The 20,022-nt window shown below is 38.1% G+C and overlaps 1 protein-coding gene across 3 annotated transcripts in view; it reads left to right on the top strand.

The window, feature by feature from the left end:
- Positions 1–20,022, top strand: part of LOC138725867 (protein FAM169B-like) — a 37,700-nt gene that overhangs the window by 15,645 nt on the left and 2,033 nt on the right. For all 3 annotated transcript variants that reach the window (XM_069867158.1, XM_069867159.1, XM_069867160.1), the window contains 5 exons: positions 2,325–2,424; positions 8,385–8,470; positions 10,053–10,227; positions 16,306–16,488; positions 18,848–18,976. In XM_069867158.1, coding sequence (XP_069723259.1) covers positions 2,325–2,424; positions 8,385–8,470; positions 10,053–10,227; positions 16,306–16,488; positions 18,848–18,976 — 673 coding nt within the window. The remainder of the gene's footprint in view (positions 1–2,324; positions 2,425–8,384; positions 8,471–10,052; positions 10,228–16,305; positions 16,489–18,847; positions 18,977–20,022) is intronic.

The following is a 20,022-nucleotide window of genomic DNA, read 5'->3' as shown; positions in this document are numbered from 1 at the left end:
GGTCCATTCCTGATCCACCTGGGGAATACGGTGGAGGTGACCGAGCTGGTCTGCTAAGAATTCTGACCTCATTCAACCTTTGAAGTGGTTCATTTTGGGCATTTTGTAGATTACAAAATGTGTACTGGGCTAACTGTTACTATACTATCGAACCAGTAAGTGGACCAGTCGAAATAAATATTTGGAATGCAGTGGATTTTCTACAGTTTAGGAAGATAATATGCAGTAGTTTCCAGAAAAATGCTGTTTCAGGTGTGTAGCTTCATCTCCGAGCCGTGAATGTAAATGCTTTAAATATTCTTTTGATGCCCTCTAGTGGCCGGTGTACGGTTAGATACAAACAAACCTGAAAATGCAAGGATCCCCCAGTTTAGGGTTTCTGTGTCCTTACCTCAGCTTTTCATGCCTGTCTGGTTGTACTTCTAGAGGCTCGTGTGCTGCTCCATTTGAAGGGTGGGTGAGTTAAAATCCCAAGCAGGGCTCTGTGTGTTCTTGCAAGAGCTAGGTACAGTGAGATCAGCTGAGGGTGGATTTTGAGGCTTTTGATCCAGAACTGTCTGGATTTTGTGGCTTGTCATCAGACCTTAAATACATCACATGACTGATTTGAGTCTCATAGCAACACATTTCTCTTTGCATTTATTGGATTTGGGTCCAATCTAATCTGCAGTCAGGCAGCTAGTCAAGAGCATAAGTAATGGTAATGTTCTTGCTATATTGTGTCTTTCCTTATGTTCTGTAATGAGTAGTTCAGAAAGACAGATATTTTGTAATTAAAAATAAATTAAATGTAATAAGGTAAATCTCCCATCCCCGGTGAACATCTGAGCTAACAATCTCTATCATATACCTGCAATCTGAAGGGTGAGGATTTTGTTGTCGAATAATAGCTGCAGTTATCAGGCTTTTTTTCCTCTGGGCATCTGAGTTAAAGCAGGTTTCAAGCAGCAGGACCAGCAACGATGCACAATTATTTAGCAAGTGTTAAGTGGCTGGTGGCCCACTTGCTCGGCTCACAGAACTTTTTGGTGTGGCATGGTCTTTGGTCAAGCACTCAGTACACAAATTAGTAAGGATTACTGCAAGTCAGGATGCAAGTGCATTGGCAGTGTTCATACACAGAAAGCTATGCTTGCCTCATGCTGATGTTGTTAGCACTTGGGAAAGCGCGCATTACCTCATAAAACAAAATAACAGCTATAGCAGTATTGGAAATAGTACTGGCCTTTTCATTCTAGTAATGCTCCCATTTGCCATAATGACATCAATGCTGTTATATTTGAAGCATGCAAAGAATGACTGAATCCCTGGAACATACTGAGATCTTGGGAAACTCATGAATACAGATTTTGCGCAGTTTTCAGTTTTGTTTTGGTTTTTTTTTTTTCCCATGGAGTTCAGTGTTTGCATAGATGATCCCTGGATTCTGGCATTCATAAACTAGTGAATACTGGTTTCAGCTTAAGGTTGTTACCTTGAGTCATCCATATTCATGCTACTTCTTCCACGCAGCAAGAAATATTAAATGTATCACATGACTGATTGTAGTTTCATAGCAAACTGACAAATGGGTGCAATTAGAGAGAGAGGCACACCCACACATACACAATGGACGAGGTTTTTGAAAGTACAGTACATACTATGCTAAATTATGCATGCTCTTTGCCTGTACCTAAACTTACATGAGAGCATTTGCAATATTCATATGGAAATTGTCATCTTTATGCAATAGAGCTGTTTGAGCACAGTGATTTTGTGTTTATGTGCCACATAATTTAGAAGTTTAGTCTAAGACCGAGAGCTGTATTTTGATTTTGGCCTTGCCTGCAACATAACCACCTTTTGCCAATTATCTACCCTCCCTGTGCCTCACAGATAAACTGCCCAGGCACTGCCCTAATGCTTTGATACTCCCTGTACCCTGAGGCTTAATTCATTGTTTGCAAAACACCACAAGTGCTCAGCTGGAAGATGCTGTAAGAAGTGCAACTTGTATTTGCTTTTATTTGATGTGTCTGGTCTTTCATAACACCATTTGTCTGCATGTAACAGTGTTGAAAGCCAGGTTATGTACTAACTGTAGTAAGTCAACATTAAGGTTTTCACTAACTTTGGTGGCTTGATTTCTTTTAAATTAACATTACTTACTTATATTGTTAGAATATTACGTATGTTTCAGTGCCTTGAAAATCAGGGTTAAGAGCATGTTGTGCTAAGCTAATATCATATGTGTTAGTAAAACATACCATAAGTGCATCCAGTTCATGAAATACTTCTTGCAAGCTTTGCAATACAAATGGCTACAAGGCGTGTTTGTTTTTTAGGTTAAACTTGAAGATTCCTGTTTGTGTTTTGTACCTCTCTACCGAAATAATCCTGCTTGCAAAATGTTGCTGTTAACTGATCCAAAGGATAAAGAGACAGGTTAGAATTGGTCAAAATATTTTGAAATTTAAGTAGTTGCACCTTGTTTACTTTTAATATGATCTGCTGGTTCATATATTTAAATATTTGGGGTTTTGTTTTGAATATGAAGTGGGTTCAGTTTACCTTGCAGGGATTTGTGTTGGTGGGCTACTGATTTGAAAGTGAGGGTTGACAATCGAGGCTTTTAAATTCTATGCATAACTCTGCTGGTGGCTGAAAAATCAGGTGGGTAAATCTGTTATTCTTTCCAAGTTTGTTCAATGGGGTAGTATTTTTCTTATTCAGAGTGGTGTGAAATTTAATTTGTTATTATTTGGATAGAATTCTGAAATCCTTAAACAGGAGGAAATATATATGTGGAATTGTATTAGGTCTTACTGATTCTTATTCATATTATTTTTACTTACGATATCTTCTTCAGTCCTAGGTTTAATTACCACCTCTTTCTATGCCCAGAATCTGAGTTAAATCAATTTTATTTGTCAGTTGTTCCAAGATGTTCTTTAGCTCTACTAGCCTTGCCTTGCTAACTGTTAGTAATTCTGGTGCTTTCATGTTAGAGCCGTGCGTCAGCCTGACAGGGATACGCTGCAATTGAGTAACAGACAGCAGAAGTCAGTATGTACTTGCTGGCTCTTCTGTTTCATGCGCCGCTGCTTAGATTATCAACAGGTTCTTCAGATTTGATCAATAATATGTATCTGAGTTTTCTCTTCCTGCTATCAGGATCTTGGGGTCTTCAGTCGCAGCCTGATTTCTTCCTTCTCACTCTCTTAGACAAGTGTCTTTGACTATGGGATGTGAAAAAACACAAACATAAAATAAGTAATGACTCCTGACGCCACTGTCATTAACAGGAAACTTGAATCTAAGTTGCATAGAACCAAAAGCACAGGATACAACCCACCTAGAGTAAACGAACAGTTTTGGAGCTGTTGTGCAGCAGTAGGTGATATAATTTTTGTAACATCTACAATGAATACGTGAACCTGTGCTTTGACTCATGATTTCACTTAGGGAAGGGAATATTGAACACATAAAGCCTCTAAAACTTTCAGCTTCCAAATGTAGCAGCAAACTAACAACAACATCTATAATTAAAACCAAAAGCATACTTTTTTTTTTTTTAAAGGATAAGCTATAGATTATGCCTGAAAAGGTTTTATATAGCCAGTACTTCTAATAATGCAACAAGTGCAAGACAAAGTAGTTTAGCATTCTGGTGTCAGTTCTAATGTGTGTCAGGTAATGATCTTACACACATAGAACAGGTACCGTTACTACAACTGAGTCCTCATTGTTCAGTCCAAACCTCCTAACCAGGCAATTTCTTCGTAAGAACAAAAACCAGATTAAAATTACCTGTGGTTAGAGGTGATCTTTGCAAAGCTTTCCAGCTACCTTTACATATGTTTTCAATGGGATGTTTGCTAACTGATTGTGATCCATATAGTTGAAGGTAAGAGACCTTTCCAGGTTACAAGTGTAGTCAAAAGGCTTTCCAGTACCTGTGAAACTATTGATATAGAATTACTTTCCTGGTGTTAATTTGTGTATTCCGTTAACATTTTTCTGAGGAGAAATAGGCACTGGTTGTTAAAGGAGAGAAGCATCTATACCAGAGGCCAGACTTGCTCAATGAGTGCAGTTGTGCATGCCCTACTGACTCATGTTCAAAGGAATGTAGTTAAAAACAGCATTAAGTTAGTTTAGGCTGCACAAGAGGTTATGTGACAACTACAGTGCAAAAATAAAAGTTATTAAATAAATGCACTTGAAAGCAGTGCATTTAACATAAATCTTCAGTTAAATGATCTAATAGTATGAAGAACAACAAGTATTAATGAGATACATGTACTCAAGGAAAACATGATTTCCCACAGGAACAAGTCAAACAAGTCTATATTGGAGCCTAAATTATATGATAAACATCTACATGAAAACTTCAACCTAGAGAATAAACACCTTATTATATTATAAGCAACAGACTGACTGACTGCTGTGCCCCCCTTGTCAAACTTCAGCCTGGGTCACCGGCCCATAGTAGCAGAAACAGTCTCATGGAGATCAGTAGGTCTGGTTGTTTAAGTAAGGCCTGCAGCATCTGGTTTTTAATATTCCCTTTTAAAAGTATTATTTAATGGATTTTACTGGAAGTTCTTTGTTTCTGGATTTTATATGCAATAAACATGTGGCCAGCCTTCCTACACACATCAAATTTGACTGATGTGATTTTTTTTTCAGATGAGGTTTAATAGATTTTCATTAGTTCTCTCAAGTCTGCTGGGGTGTGTGCGTATGTGTGCGAATACTGGTACATATGGGTATAAACATTGGAAGTATTTTGTCCAAAATCTTTTCCATAGGACTTGGTCTTGGTTGGGAGCATTTTTAATTTATTTTTGATGGGCTGAAGGTTCTATTCTGTTAGTGTATCTGTACAGATACTGTTATGAGAATGTAAATTGTGTTGTAAAGGCTTACAGAGCGTAGCATGGGTGATTAACATCTTTATAACGCTAAATAAACATACCCTATCATGGCATTTTCTGTAGGCTGCATATAATAATTTACAATAACTGTTAGATGCTATGGAACATTTATCACAAGACATTTACAACAAATCACTGACCAAAACTCCAACTGCAGAAGAAAATGTAGTTGGTTGCAGGAAAGATATCTATTTTAGATACTTGAATGGCTGCCATTACTGCAGCATCTGCATGCCTCCCAAGCTGTAACATATTTATTTCAGTAAGACTCTTAGGAGAGGGAGAAATGCTCTTATTTCAGCTATTCAGAGTATGTTAGCTTTGCAGAACACACTTCTATGTAGGATATCTAAGCTTGCTCCATTATCAGAGCTGACCTAAGCTCAGTTCCATGGAGCTACTTGTTGGAGTAATTTACTGTTCTCCTTCCAAGGTGGAAATCTGACAAAACCAGCCTTGGTAAGTGTACCATCGATCTGAAATACTGCCAAAATTAAGGTAAAGATTCCTTTATCTAAAGTAAAGAACTGGTAAATTATGTCTCTGTTAAACAAACTCAAGTTATGTCTCTCATATATAGAATTGCCATTAATTTAGTTTGTAACAGAAGGCTGTGTTTCAGCAATTCAGGTGAAGGCTGGGAAAAAAGAAGTACCAAGCTGGGTGTTGCTTTAATTTTTCTGCTTTATTCAGTGTGTAGAGTCCTGAAGTGCACATTTCATTCAAATAGTTGCACACCGTGTGGGAACGTTTGGCCAGCATAGCTTAGAAAGTAGAAATATAATCCAGACCTGCACTGGGAAGGGATCCATGTTTGCCAAGCTAAAGGAGACATTTCATAATCACAATTACATTGTGCTTAGTGCTTAATTCAATTCAGTGTTTTTCAGTACTGTATTCCAAATACCCATAGTGGTATGGAATTGTGTCCTTCACAGACTCTCAGCTTCTTGCAGCAGTCTGAATATATTTGTCTGACTGCAAGTGGTCAAAATACTGAGGTTTAGCAAGCTAGTGCTTACAGGTCAAGCCACCCAACTGAGCGTGCTTATACTCCATTAATTGTGAACTGAAATGTGTCAGAGTGAATCCGTTTCACTTAGTTTTGCAATTGCAAGATCAAGCACGTTGCGTCTTACATTGCAAGATGTTTGTAATCATGTACATCCTGACTCACAGGATTCAGGTGATGTTTTTAACTTGCTATTGGCAATAACTTGATCTCTTGTAATCAGGTGAACATAACCAAATGTCTTGGAAAGAACAAGAAGACTGGGAAAGGAGAGACAAGAAACATGTGGTCTTACAAAACATATTTGCATTTGAAATAGTGTTCTTCAAAGTTGATTATAAAATGAAAATGAGAATATGGGGAAGCATGGATGGATTTAAGTGTAGACCAGATGTTGACTTGAAAAATGATAACAAAAAGCAAAGTACATATGCTTGCATGAAATCTGGAGAAATGTTTTTCCTTCAAGGAAGGCATTCATATAGATAAGGTTGCTCAAGCAATGTGATGTGACAGTTGCTATGTCAACTAGTGTTCCCTTCCACACATTTAAATTATTGAATAGCACAATAAGTCTTCCATAGAAGTAGCTCCTTAGAACGTGGTTATGAATCTTCCTGTTTTCCTCAAAGATTTGAAAAACTTTTCTGACCTTTACTATGTGTCTTGTGTGCATCTGAACTGTGCGCCAAACCTCTGTGCAGCTCCCATTAAAGTCAGCATTTCATTTGGCGCATTATGTCCCCTTTGTTTGACTCAGCTCCCTTTGTAACTGCATGTTTCGTGGATGTGTAATGGAGCAGTGGCTGCTTTGCATTTGATTGAGGGAACAGATTGAATCCATCACAGAGAGAGTATGAAACTCCCATGCAAGTAAGTGCATAATATTTAATGAATTGGATCTGGTGATATAAACAGGCATCTGCTCTTGCGTGCAGTACTTTCTTCATTGTTAACCCAATACACAAAGTGCAGTGCTTTTTGGCACATGCTTTAATAATTTATTTGAAACATAAGTTAGCTAAGTGGTATCTCCAGCCTTAAAGCCAATAGGAGCTGGTAGAGGCTGAAGGAAGAAGGGAAAGTAACTGGTGCCCATCAGTGACGTTTGTGTAACCTGAGGCTAAAATAGGTACATGATGAATCCTGTTAAAGCCATTTCACTTCCTTGTGCCTGAGTTTGTCTCTAACTCGTAGGTGATTTTTAACTTTCTTATGTTTATCCCTAGTTGGGTAGCTTGGGAGACAAGCAGGGACTGCAACTCTTAGGACTTGAGACGTGTGAACTTCATGCTGTTCTTTGCAACGTATTTCTATATTGTGTTTTGTAATTTTGTCTAAAAAGGGAAATGCTGGCTGCCTTGTTTGAAGATAGTAAAGATACTGGTGTTCTTGAGCACTCCTGAATTTGTGACCAGGTACTTTATTTATGTGAATGTCACCATTGTATGGACAATAAAAGTTCTTTTTGCTGAAATATTTGCTGCTTGATGTGTTGGTGGTCATAAATAGTGAAATGTCTGTGTTTATTCTAAAGCCTAATCTAAACCCTTAGAATCTGTTCTATATCCTTTGAAGTGACTCTGTGTTAAAAGTTTTCTTTCAGAAAAGGGCTTGGGAGCAAACTCAGTGTCAATGTTGCTGCTTCAGTCTTGTAAATCTAACGGCAGGCAATGAATTCTGTAGATGAACGCATACAAGTAGGGTTTATATAGTTGTTTCTGTATACTAAATACTATTTCCTGCATCCAAGAAGGATGGGAAGAAGTGGGGTGCAAGTTTTGCATGGCACCTGCGTAGGGACTTGACGTGTGTAGGATCATCAATGACTTTTGCTTCAGGGCAAAGTATGTCTTACTTAAGTGTGCTTGTCTGTCCTTTGTTGATAGAAACCTCTCTGCGTGCATTTGAAGTTCTGTGATTTTATGTCCATGCAGAGATTGAGGAGTATGTACACTAAAGGTACAGATGTATAGAAATTCAATCACATAGTCAGCTGAAAAGCTATTTGATAAAATGGATATGGAAACGTTTGTGTTTGACTTGTGTGGGGGAGCAAATATGGGTATGGATACATGTGGACAGGGGAAAGTCTGAAAGAAGCTTCAAAAGTGTAACCTTTAGCTTGGTAGCACTCTTCGTCCCAAATGCCACTCAGGCTTACTGTGCTACTAAACAGATACCATGCAGGAAGTGCTTTGTTCATATGGCACACTGGTTATCACACCAAAATGACATCAATTCCTGAGAAAAATTACCTGTGGTACTGAAATTGGATATCAAGGGATGTGCAGGTGAAATTGAAATACAATCATTGTTCTGCTATCTCACAGCCAGTCAGACTGGAGTCAGCTGGAGGGAGAAGTAGATCTAAGGCTGCTTGTGGAAAGGTTCAGAATCTACTTTGTATTTATTTGCAGGTAATATGTTCCTCTGTCTCTTTCTTTTTGTAGTTTTGGCAGTTTATTTGAACCAGTGTTGGTGGCCTATTGAAGATGTAGTGAAGACAGCTGATCCTTCAAGAGATGGGCTAATTTTGGTAAGGATGCTGTACTAAACATTTGTCTTTCCCTAGAACTTTCCAACTAGAACAATCATCTGTAATTGTTCCTGGTCCCTTATAGTTCACGCTTTATAACCTGTGGTACCTGAGCTTTGTCTGTGGCTCACATCTTGCAGGGCACATTAACTCTCTTCAAATTATTTTGTGCATGCAGTTAATGATTAATCAGTAAGTTTTATTGTTTTTTGTTTTTAGCTTACCCTCACTACCTACTAAAGAAATAATCAGATAAATCGAACTAATAAATTAGCAATAGCTCTTCATATTACAGCATTGCTTAACTGTCTGTTGGAGGGTGTTACTGCCCTTTGGAACAATATCTTATCTAGCTAGTTATGTTTTTCTCTTGCCTTGAATAATGTTTCTATTATGTTAATTTTATAAAATGTTTTTTATTTAATTGTTTCTATAGCTCTAATTCTTTTTTTTTCAAATAAACTGTCTTAGTAGGATACAACTACTTTTTCATAATTTGAGAGATTTGGGTGGTTTGTAGCCTGTTTTCAACTAAGAAGTCAGATACCTGCTGCATGTGAGCTTTGTGTTGCCATGAAACTATTTAAGTCAGTGCTATTTCCTACCCAGGCCTTTGCGTCCAGCTTTAGCCCTTAATTCTTTGGTTCCTTTATGATCCCTCTGTAATATCTGCCATACATAGAGTTTAGTTATCCACTGAATTAAGTGGGCTTTTTAATGGTAATTGAAGGGAGGGATTATGAGACACAAATCCTTGCAAGGTAGAACTTTGAGCAGAAACATGGGCTTTTGGGCTTTCAGGCATCTGCTGTATCAACAGAGAATGCAAAATATCTGAAAACAGTAAGCTTGCCCCTTCTAGTTCATTGCAAAGAGATAAGTTGTCATTATTTGTGCAAAGTATTTTTCTTTTCCTGCATTCATATAAAGCTTGTTGGCACCACTTTTTACCTTGATGACCAATATGATCTTATTCCTTTATATTACTGCATCTCCCTGTCTTGTTGATTGTCCAGTAAGAAGCGTAGCATGAAAACTAATTGTTCATATTACACCTAGATTATAACCTGCCAGGGACATACTGTGTTTACTCCCTGTTCTGCATAGTGTCTACCTCAGTTAGGCCCTGGGCCACTGACATTTTTTTATTTTTGTGGCAAGACAGGTAATAGGGGAGAGGTGACTAGGATAACACAGTGAATCCTGGTTTTATTTTGCTTTTGGGTAGGATTAGATTGCCTTGATCATGTTTCCAAATCTTTGACTAGTTTTCTGTGGCTACAATCAAGATACTTCTTTTCCTGCTGCTTTTGAGTTTCTTTGTGAGAATAGGAGACATCTCAAGCTTTATAAATTGTTCCTAAATTATTCTATGTCCTCTGGATAGATGGTGGAACATTGGGGAAGACTGTTTTGGACTTTCTATCTGAACCAATTCATGTGGTATTTTGCCCACATCAAGTGTACGTGTTTCCTGACCTCCTTCTTCCCAGCCCCTTTTAATTTTGAAACCTTTTTTTGAATTGCAAAATACTATTCTCTGCTTCATTTTATTTTGGTCTGGTTTTGTTTGTTCTCTAAGGTCCAGACATTTGGAGAAAGGATTGTCCTCTTTGTTCTGAACTGCATTATTTTTGGAATGCTAGAAGGGAGTTCAGCTAATGATGCATTCTTTCTACCTCACTCTGCCACCGAATGTGCCAAGATACTCTGGAGAAATGGTGAGGCTGTTGCCTTTTACTCGGTCAAGATGAAAGGTAAGGTCATTTTAGAGACACATTTCCATTGGTTCCTAATAGCTAGAAAGGTAATCCTTTTGTTTATCTTTCAGTATAAATAATCCTGGCTCTCATTTACATTTTTATATCCAATCTCTCTCAGAATGAATCTGGAGAACAATCCTTCCCAGGATTTGGAAGCCATCTGTATTACTTGCATTTAAACACGATGCCTCCAAACTTTTTTTCTGAGTTACGCTGAGTGATCTGAGGTGTACTGGCTTAGTGCAATGAAATATATTTTAATGCAGCCAAATAAGAAGGCTATATGTCTAGGAACAAAGAATGCAGAGTGTACCCACAGAATGGGGGACTGCATCCTAGAAAGAATTATATCAGAGAAAAGGAGTACAGTTCACAGAGGAAAACCAATGTATCAGGAGTAGCTGGTGCTGAGAAGTGGCAATGTCCTTGAATGCATAAAGAGCAGTGGCTGGGTTTTGTAGAGGAACATGTGTGCATTAGGCTAATCCTGGAATTTTGTCCAGTTCTAGTACTCCCAGTTTAAACGATGATGATTAATTGATTTAATAATTGATTGATTACTAGCCTAGGAAAGAAAAAATGTATTTGATTCTTTAGAGATAGTTGCTGAGGTATTTTGTTCTTCAGCTGCCTTGGGTTGTGCAAAATCCTTATTTATACCACTGTGCTGGTACAGTGCTACAATGATGAACCAAATCTCAGCCTATGATAAAGGAATCTTGTATGTCTGTGACCATGCTGATGAACTGGTTTGTAATTGGCAAACACTTCAATTGCCATAGTACATTTTCCTTTAAATCCGTAAGTATTTCTGAGCAAAGCTTTTGGAAAGAAACATTTGCACGAGCTGTAATGATTCATGGTTCAGTAATATTTGCACAGTAGTCTGTTATGGGTGGAGTATTAGCCAAGCTGAAACTGTTTCTGAGTAAGTCAAGAGTCACTTTGGTATAAAACCAGGTCCACATAAAATCCAAATTCTTCAAGTTCAACTTTGTCAGCATCTGTCTTTTGTTGCTAGTGTTATTTTTTTTTTTCTCTTCTCCCCCATCCCCCAGGTTTTCAAATTAAAATTTGTTAGTTTCTGGCCTGTGTCACACATTACTGCAGCCTTTTGCGAAAGCATTTTCAGGAAGGTTGAAACTAATTAGTTTTGCCCCTTTTTGCTGTTTGCTGTATGCATTTAGAAAATAATTCCTCTTTCTGAAGTTCTGTGATATCAATTTCATACAAGTCATGCTCTGGCTGATCCTATTCTCTCTACTTTCTAGAAAAGCCATGGATTTATTAGGCCCAAAACAGGCTAACATAAATGGCTTTTCTTAGAAGATTTGTTTCATGTGGTTATTGTAGATATTTTTTAAATTTTCGCTTTCTTTTCTTTTGTCATAATGGAAGTTCTTTTTCCTATTTCTCTTACAGAACATTTAGTAGGGGCAGCTTTAAGTACAGGACTTCATATTGTGCTGGACCTGTGTTACCGCTTCTGGTCCTAGGAAGAAATTATTTTCCTAAATGCCCACTATGTGATTCTGATTCTTTATTTCTATGCTCTGCAATTACCTGGCCATACTTTATAGTTTTATTTTCTTCACTTGGTAATTGAGACTCTCATGCTGATGTTGTATTCAACAGTATTTCTCATCTGTGAATTTTCCATTATCTACAGTATGACAAAAAACATGCTTCGATGGAGCCAAATAAGCTAGAACAGATCTGTGGAGCATGACTATTTCATAAGTCATCTGGGTGAATCATAGAAATGGTGACCAAGGAAGAGATAATCTGTTCTATCTTTGCTACAAATTTAGAGTGCTGTTATGCAAACTAAATTTTTAGTGGACCTCAGTGATTCCAATTAACTATCTTGGCAATATTGTAATGACATTTCCATTTACCAGTTCCTAGGTGGCCTGTACAAAGTGAGTGTGGTAATTTTGGTCTGGTTCCACACGTACATCCATCTTATGAACATCCTTAGCTGGATCTCTTTTGATAGTCTAGCTAAAGAGGGACAGATGGTCTTGAGCATCCGCCTTGCTCAGAGATGCGATAACTGCAGGTCAAGGTTTTGAGACAATTTGGCAGCTACTGACACTGGCCATTCTGCACCTGTTGTGTAGATAAACAGAAGACTCATTCTTCAAGGCTATCACTTTTCGTGAGCATTAGACACCTTTATTAAAACAAAATTTATTCATGACTACACAGATCATCACCCTAGCCTCTCTGGTATGTGCCTATTCCTGTCCAATGACAGACATGCAGCATTTACCCCTGGGTATACTAAAGATTGATGAGATGTACTAAGCCACTAATGAGGCTGATAAGACACTTTGTCACGTGCCAAGATAAATGTCTCCAATTTTATCTATGTCAGCGGCTTCCATATTAGACAGCTAAGAAGTTAGACCTCACTGAATGTAGCTACTTAAAGGTACAATAGGAAAATACAGTTCCCTGTCTCTGTCTTTGCAGACAGCAACCCAAAAATGAGGTATTTTGCATAAAGCCTTCATGTAGGTACTTTGTTTTTGAGGTCTGTTTTATATTCTTTTAAGTATTTCTTTCAGATTTTTTTTCTTGGTATGCTCTAAAACTGTGTGAAAGCCGCAAAAAGAATGTGTTTTGTATACTGATGTAAGATTAATGACTACGGTTACTGACACTATTTTTTTGTGCAATGTGACCGCATAATTTCCTCACAGTTTTTCTTTTTTATTTACCAAGGATTAGTAATTACTCAAAATGGACTTTTACCACCTTCACATAAATGTCAGGGGAGTTTAGAAGATTCATCATGCAAATAAATCAGTAAAGAAGTTGGAGGATGCTGTGAGCCAGGAGTGTCTCGGTCCCTTTAAGAATAAAACAGAACACCTTCCCTTCTTAATATACAGAAAAATGACCTCAGCTTTTTTTGCTTGCCATTGTGTATTAGCATTTCTGTACCACGTAGGAGCTGCCTAGTTGTGGACCGTGGTACAAAAAGCAGTCAGATTGCCAAAGCTTGTCCCTTCCCAAGCTCACTGTGTCCCTTTTGTCAAAACATTATAGTAAAAGTGTGGAGAAAGATAGTATTCTCTGTGCTGTGAGCCAAACCAACCTTAACAAAATCAGGTCCTCTGAGAAAGCTGTAAAACATGCAATTGAACCAGGAGTAAACACATTGTTGGCTTCTCATTCATTCTTTAGAGATGCTCCAGAAATCACAGTTTAGGAACAGAATCACAGAATGCCAGGTTGGAAGAGACCTCAGGGATCATCTGGTCCAACTTTTTAGGTAATATATAGTTTAAATGAGATGGCCCAGAACCCTGTCAAGCTGAGTCTTAAAAGTGTCCAGTGTAGGGGAGTCGACCACTTCCCTGGGGAGTTTATTCCACTATTCAGAGCACCTGACTGCAAAAAGTCTAAGCTGATATAAAGTGGGCAGCAAAGCAACCCGGGCCTGGTCTTTGCTTTTGGGTACCTCAGAGGCTTAGAGTTGATCTTTGGAAGTGGTTGCCCAAGCTCAAATCCATTTCACGCCTTTCTTCTTACAAGGCTTCGCAAATTCCTTTTAATACTTTGGTGGCCAAGGTGGTATTCTCTGGAAATATATCCCTAAAAAGATAATAGAGTTTTATTTTTCATTGATTACATACATTTCTTCTAGAAAAAAAATTAAATCAGAATTGAAGTTAACCTGACAGACAATTAGGTGAAATCTTGCTGGATAATTGCTTTTCTCTCCCTCTATTTTGTAGCAATAATACTTTTAATGTGCATTTCTGAGGCAGACTGAAGGTTCTGTCTGTAATAAAAATTAAATGACTACATACCAGTCAAGACATGAATTAATTTAATTTTATTGAAACCAGAACCTTTGTTCCCCTTCTCACATACAAACTCACAGTGGTTTGACCTTGGGTTCTATTCAGCAGAAATATTCCCCACCCTTTACACAAGCACTCAGCCTGCGGAAGGCCTGTCCAAACATGTGTGTGCCAAGCCAACTTGTTCAGCAGGGATATAGTCAGTATACACAACCTTGTTTTGTTTGGGTCTGTTGGATGTGGGGACTGGATTGGGTTTTTTTTCTGGTTTGTGGCTCTTTGGGAATGCTAATGGCTGTCTGCTTTCCTGCCCTTGAATATCTGTTTACCATTTTGCTGGCTCATAAGTTGGTCATTTGGCACTTGTGACCTAACCGAACAGATCAAACGCTTTCAAAGGCCACACTGGATGAGTACTTCCATCTCCATTGCCAATGCCTTTATTTTCCCCTGTCTCCTCCCTCACGTCAAAAATTTGTTTGTTGATGTGTTTCAACAATGAAACAAACCCCTGAACCAAATGTATGAGAGTCTCCTGGCCACCTCTGGGCCACCATTAGCTTATGGTAACTTCTTTGCTATTGCATAGGAACTAGAGACAAAGTGGCTTTTGTTCCAAATGTTTGTTTGTTTGCTTTTATTTCAAATGACTGTGGGCTATGACTCTTCTAATATGTTTCCCAGGGACAAGGTGAAGAATGGCTTCATGGTTTCTTTATTTACAGTGTCCTTAGACATTACAAGTTTTTGTCATCTTCTCAACACCAAGTTAGAAGCACAGACATAAATCACTCAGCTCCTGGGTTTGCTGCACAGCAGTCTCATCGGGATTTATAGGAGACAGACTATATGAGATAATAATAAACTTATAAGGACACTTTCAACATGCAGGAATTCTTAAAGCTGTTGAGTTCATGAGGAAAAGTTTGTTCCTTTCCTAAAACGTATGGTGCAACGCCGCTGGAATCTAACATCTCTGTGGGGTTGGCAGCTAACAATGGGACTGGGGATATACTCAATTTTTTGGCTCGTGAAAAAAGAGTAACTACCCATCATGTGTTACAAATATTGGAAGGTTATAAACACCACCACAAACCATCCAACAATGTGCTTGAACATGTGTTTGGAGTTAAGCATGCACTTTGGTTAAGCAGGATGGACTGAGCCTGGATATGAATGGATTGGTTATATAGCTACATGCTCTTGTTGTATGGCTGACTGTGTGATGTGGATTCTTGCTAAATGGAGAGCTACAGCCTTAACATATCAAGGTCTAGAATTAAATATAGTCATGTATGCTTTGCTGAATTGGTGTCCTATAAAAGAGAGTAGTCAAACTGAGGCCTGGCAACTGCCAGCAAAAGGTAGTAGACACCAACTCAAGACCTCGGTTTAATATAGGTATTGTCAACATGATAAAGGAAAAAAATGATCTGTTAAGTGAAAATCTTATATTGGAATTTAGGAGCAACCATTCAGTAACAGATCTGTGAAATTATGAAATAGGTCTTAGTGCAGTGATGGAAGTTTCCTGTCTCCAAACGCTGAAAACTAGACCAAGCGGTACCCTAGTAAGTGGTACAAAAGAAAATCAAGAACATCTTGATGAGATTTAAGCCACAAAGTAAGAAAATGGAATTTTTCTCTGTTATAAAGGCCTGGATATCCATTTCTATTTAAACTGTCATGTACCTAGATAGAAGCAGCATAGAATTTTCATAAATAGTTTCTGGAAATGAAAATAAATCAGTGAGAAGTTTCTGTGGTGACCATATCCTATATTTAGATAGCTGGTGAACTGATGTTGGTCATTCATTTTCAGGGTGAATGCAGGTTGACAGCATGAATACTATCAAGTAGTTTAAGGCTCTGTTTTTATAGTATTCTGCAGTGAATAGAAGTTGTGCAGTGAATTGTTAAGTATCTCTTGCAGTAGGTTCCTAAGTTGTTTAGGGTGAGCATTAAAATTTTGGACCCTGAATGTCTGTTCTTAATCAACTTTCTCTTGACTCCAGTTTGATTTTACCATACTTGATTGCTTTGACAGCTTTCTCTGAGAACTGAGTTTTAACGGTTCAGTGGCTTATACTTGAGTCTATATTTTGTCCTCATGTAGAGCACTGTCACGTCCCCATGATTTCAACTGGAAGGGTATCAGGGCAGTTTTTGTGGCTAGAATCGCACAGTGGTTAGTTAGTGCAGCAATACCAAATTTGTTTTCAAATCTATATGTTTGTTTACTGTCTGCTTACAGGGAGCCTATGTGATGGTACAACCAGTCAATGTTACATGCTGCCAGTTTTGGATACTATATTTGTCCGGAGAAAGTACAGAAGAAGTGGCCTAGGCATGAAAATGCTGCGTGATTTCTGTCAGTCTTTCATGGCTGAGGATGCCTTGGGGATCAGCTGCCCTATTTCTGCTGCGATGTATCAAGGTAAATCATTTGATGTGGAAGTATTAGGTAAGGGTCATGTATAATGTATAAATTTCAGTATAGTCCTAGTAGGATTTTATTAAGTGTTCATTGCACTTGTCTGAACTGAACTGTTGTTAGTGTGCAACTGATTACTTTTCTTGAAACATCTGGAATTTCCTGTAGAAAGGTAGGCTGATATGTAAGACAATGAGAAGCATAAAACTCATGCTCCTATGTGACATTTTTGCATTTTTACCTTGCTCTCTGTTAGAAACAGAACTGTGTCATTGCCCTAGACAGTGACTTACCCATTTTATTTGACAGTAGAGGGAGAAGAATCATAAGATGTTGTCAAGCCTTCACTATGCATATAATGCTCTTGTAGATACTGGGTTTGTAAGAAAATAGATTTAATGAGCTGTATACCTGGGATTTGCTCATTCATCCAGTCATACCAGTACTTGCTTTGTATTGACTGTCTTTGAGCATTTGGCACTTCTAAGAGATCATTAAGTAGTTAGTTATCTTCTCTGTGTTCAGGCTGAAGTTCTGGTTTTCCTAGTAAAATTTGCAGAAAGTATCTGTGCTTACAGTATTTGTAAAACTGTTTTCTTTAGAAACAGTCTTTACTGTCATTTCTAGGGGGACGTTTCTGCTGCCCTATGACTTTACAGCCATTCCCTGTTTTATCATAGAATGATTTGGGTTGGAAGGGACTTTGAAGATCATCCAGTTCCAACCTCCCTGCCATAGGCAGGAGCACCTTCCACTAGATCAGGCGATCTGTTCTTTGTCTTGGTCAGTATGTGTCACTGAATGTATACAAATATACCCCTATATAGAAATGTACTCCAGGAGTTTCTAAGGTGCTGCCACTTATAAATTCAGGAAGGAATAGTATTGACAACATTCTTTCTCTTCTCCCAATAATATCCATTTTTCTTGTGGCTTAGACAGAAACATCGATCAAAGAGTGAGAAAGCTGCATTGTTTATGTGTTAACACTAGCAATATGTGGCAAGACTGTGCTTTCATCTCAATTAAGATTAGAGGTAATAGTGAATAAATTTGACTTGTATTATGTTCTGATTAGGTTTTCTAGGTCCTACTTATATAAAAATACTAATACTCTAAGTTTGATTTTGAGTATATTGAATTTTAAAATTCATTGGAATGACAGTCTCGTACTTTGACAGAAGAATGTGACCTTTTACTATAACTCTGTTCTAAATGTGCAGTTTTCACTGGCATGCTACAGAGGCCTAAAAGGACATAGAAAGCCATTTAGCACATATCTCTGTTTTGTTATGTTACTTTCATATATCTTTTATTGCTTTAGCTATAATTGGATAAAATTAATGATAGTGATCTGCTTATTTCTATAAGGCAAATGTTTACCTACCGGAATCAGGGTTTTTGTCTCAACATCCCAGTGTTAAACTCAACTGAATGCTGGAGATAGATGCTCTAGACCCATCTAGAGCCATTCTGTAGCGTGATGAACCAGAATGGACAGAGGAAATCATTAAAGTACTTCTTTTTGTTTACATGTTGCTGTCCTAGTACAGTTGATAGAACTGATAGTTTGCTGGTTTAGGAAAGTTTAAAAATACCCATTAAATTTTTTTAACTTTTTGTCCTACACCATGTACCTCCTCTTGGCTCTGCAGACGCACTGTGGAATCCTCTGAGTAAGTTAGGTTTCAGTTTCATAACATAAGGAAACATAAGTATGATTGTTTATCCAAATTATGTTAATGTGTGTATTGACAGTGATAGGAGTCTGTGGGAATACGGTTTCTTAAGGCAATCGTATATTTGACACAAGTACTCCTGTTATTCCTTTATTAGTTCTTCCTATTTCCACTTTTTCATGCCCAAAGTAGTAAAGAACACCGGCAATGGAGTATGGGATAGCAGTAATAAAGTGAAGGATGGTACTGGCCCAAGAACAAACTGATACGTAGCTTTTGTTTATAAATAGAAATTTGAGTAGCCTTCTTGATGGTTAAAATTGGAAGGTCTAAAACCTGCTAAGTGTCTAGAGATAGTCTTGCGAAGCAGTGCCAGAGGAAGGAGGCTCGGTAAATCATTTCAAATCCTGTATTTCTGTGCTCACAAGGAAGTATTCTTGGTTGAAGGAGATGAACAGCATTCACTTGTGCCTGTTTAGGTCATGCCACACAGATTTTTTCCTAAAAGCTCCAGCTAAAAGGGAGAAAAAAACCTAAAAAGGAAGATGAGAGAAGTAAAAAAATTTCAAAAGGAACTAATAAAAGTAGGTCTGAGAGAATTTCTGGAATAGCACATGCTCCCTCTTCCACTGTACTTTTCGCTCATTCATTCGTGCTTTTACCCTTTGGTTTCTCCTATTCAGTTTGCCAGAAATTCTTGCAGACTTACCCTGAGGAGCAGAACCGACTGTGGGAGGTGGAAGCACCAGGAGATTGGAGCCAGCGAGTGAATATCTGGTTAAAAATTCAGATGGAGTCATCCTCTGCAGGAAGTGAGTTAAAATAAACAGTATGAACTTGGCCATATTAGTTATATAAAGATAAGAAATAAAATCAAGAGGAGTGATACTAGAAGTTGACTTCTCTGTTGTTTGCACATGAGGAAGCTACTGGGTGTGCAGTCCACTAGTCTGGGTTCCTCTGAAGCCATTCTATTTATGTTCCTCATGCATTAAACTAGCAAATCTGGTGGTGTTCTTTCTTTTAATCTGTCTTGCTCAGCTCAGTTTATTAATGGCAACTGAAGAGAACCATGTCAGATCAGCAAACAGAAGGTGGATCCTGGGGGAGACTATACTTTCTCTTTGCTTTCTTCTTTTGCCATCTTCTGCAAAACAAACAAACAAACAAACAGCCCCAAACTAACCAACAAAAAACCAAAGAGAAATGACCCAAGTCATAGGTAAATATAATTCCACAAGAGTGGCTGTCAGTAAATAATACATGTGAGACCTGGGGGCTGCCTTGGCCGCTCTGCATGTAAATGAGATATCTCGTATCTGAAAAAAGGGTAAGGAGGGAAAGTATAAACCAGAAATGGGGAGTGTTTATATGTATTCATATGGATTATGAATTGTAATGTGATCTTTATAGTAGAAGGGACCAGAAGCAAGTGAATTTGGCGTTAAAATATGTAATAAAAATCTGCTTTTGAAATTATGTTCTCCACTGTTGTGCACAGCTCACTAGCCATCACTTTCCTTTGCACTGAATGTGCTGAGCAGGCTTTATTTCATCCATCTTCAGTGGAAAATCAACCCACTATAAAACCAATATTTAAAACAGTGTGCAATACATCTACTGTATCTGTTTTACATGTGAAGTCTACTTGTGTGCTTCTTGTGCTGTATTATCCCACTACTGTGCATATCACGTATCTAGGGAAATACAGAGGCAGAGTACAGGACAGATCACACTTGCTAAAGCTAGAGGAGAGTTTCCCTGGTTTGTTTTGTCCTAAAGGCAGCATCACTGCTGCATAGCTCTGTGTGGTGGCTGGTGAGGAAATAATGAGAATTTTCCAGGGTTTTGTGATATC

The sequence above is a fragment of the Phaenicophaeus curvirostris genome, chromosome 12 (genome assembly GCF_032191515.1).
Source record: "Phaenicophaeus curvirostris isolate KB17595 chromosome 12, BPBGC_Pcur_1.0, whole genome shotgun sequence".
Classification (NCBI taxonomy): domain Eukaryota; kingdom Metazoa; phylum Chordata; class Aves; order Cuculiformes; family Cuculidae; genus Phaenicophaeus; species Phaenicophaeus curvirostris.
This window is presented reverse-complemented; position numbering and strand designations above follow the sequence as displayed.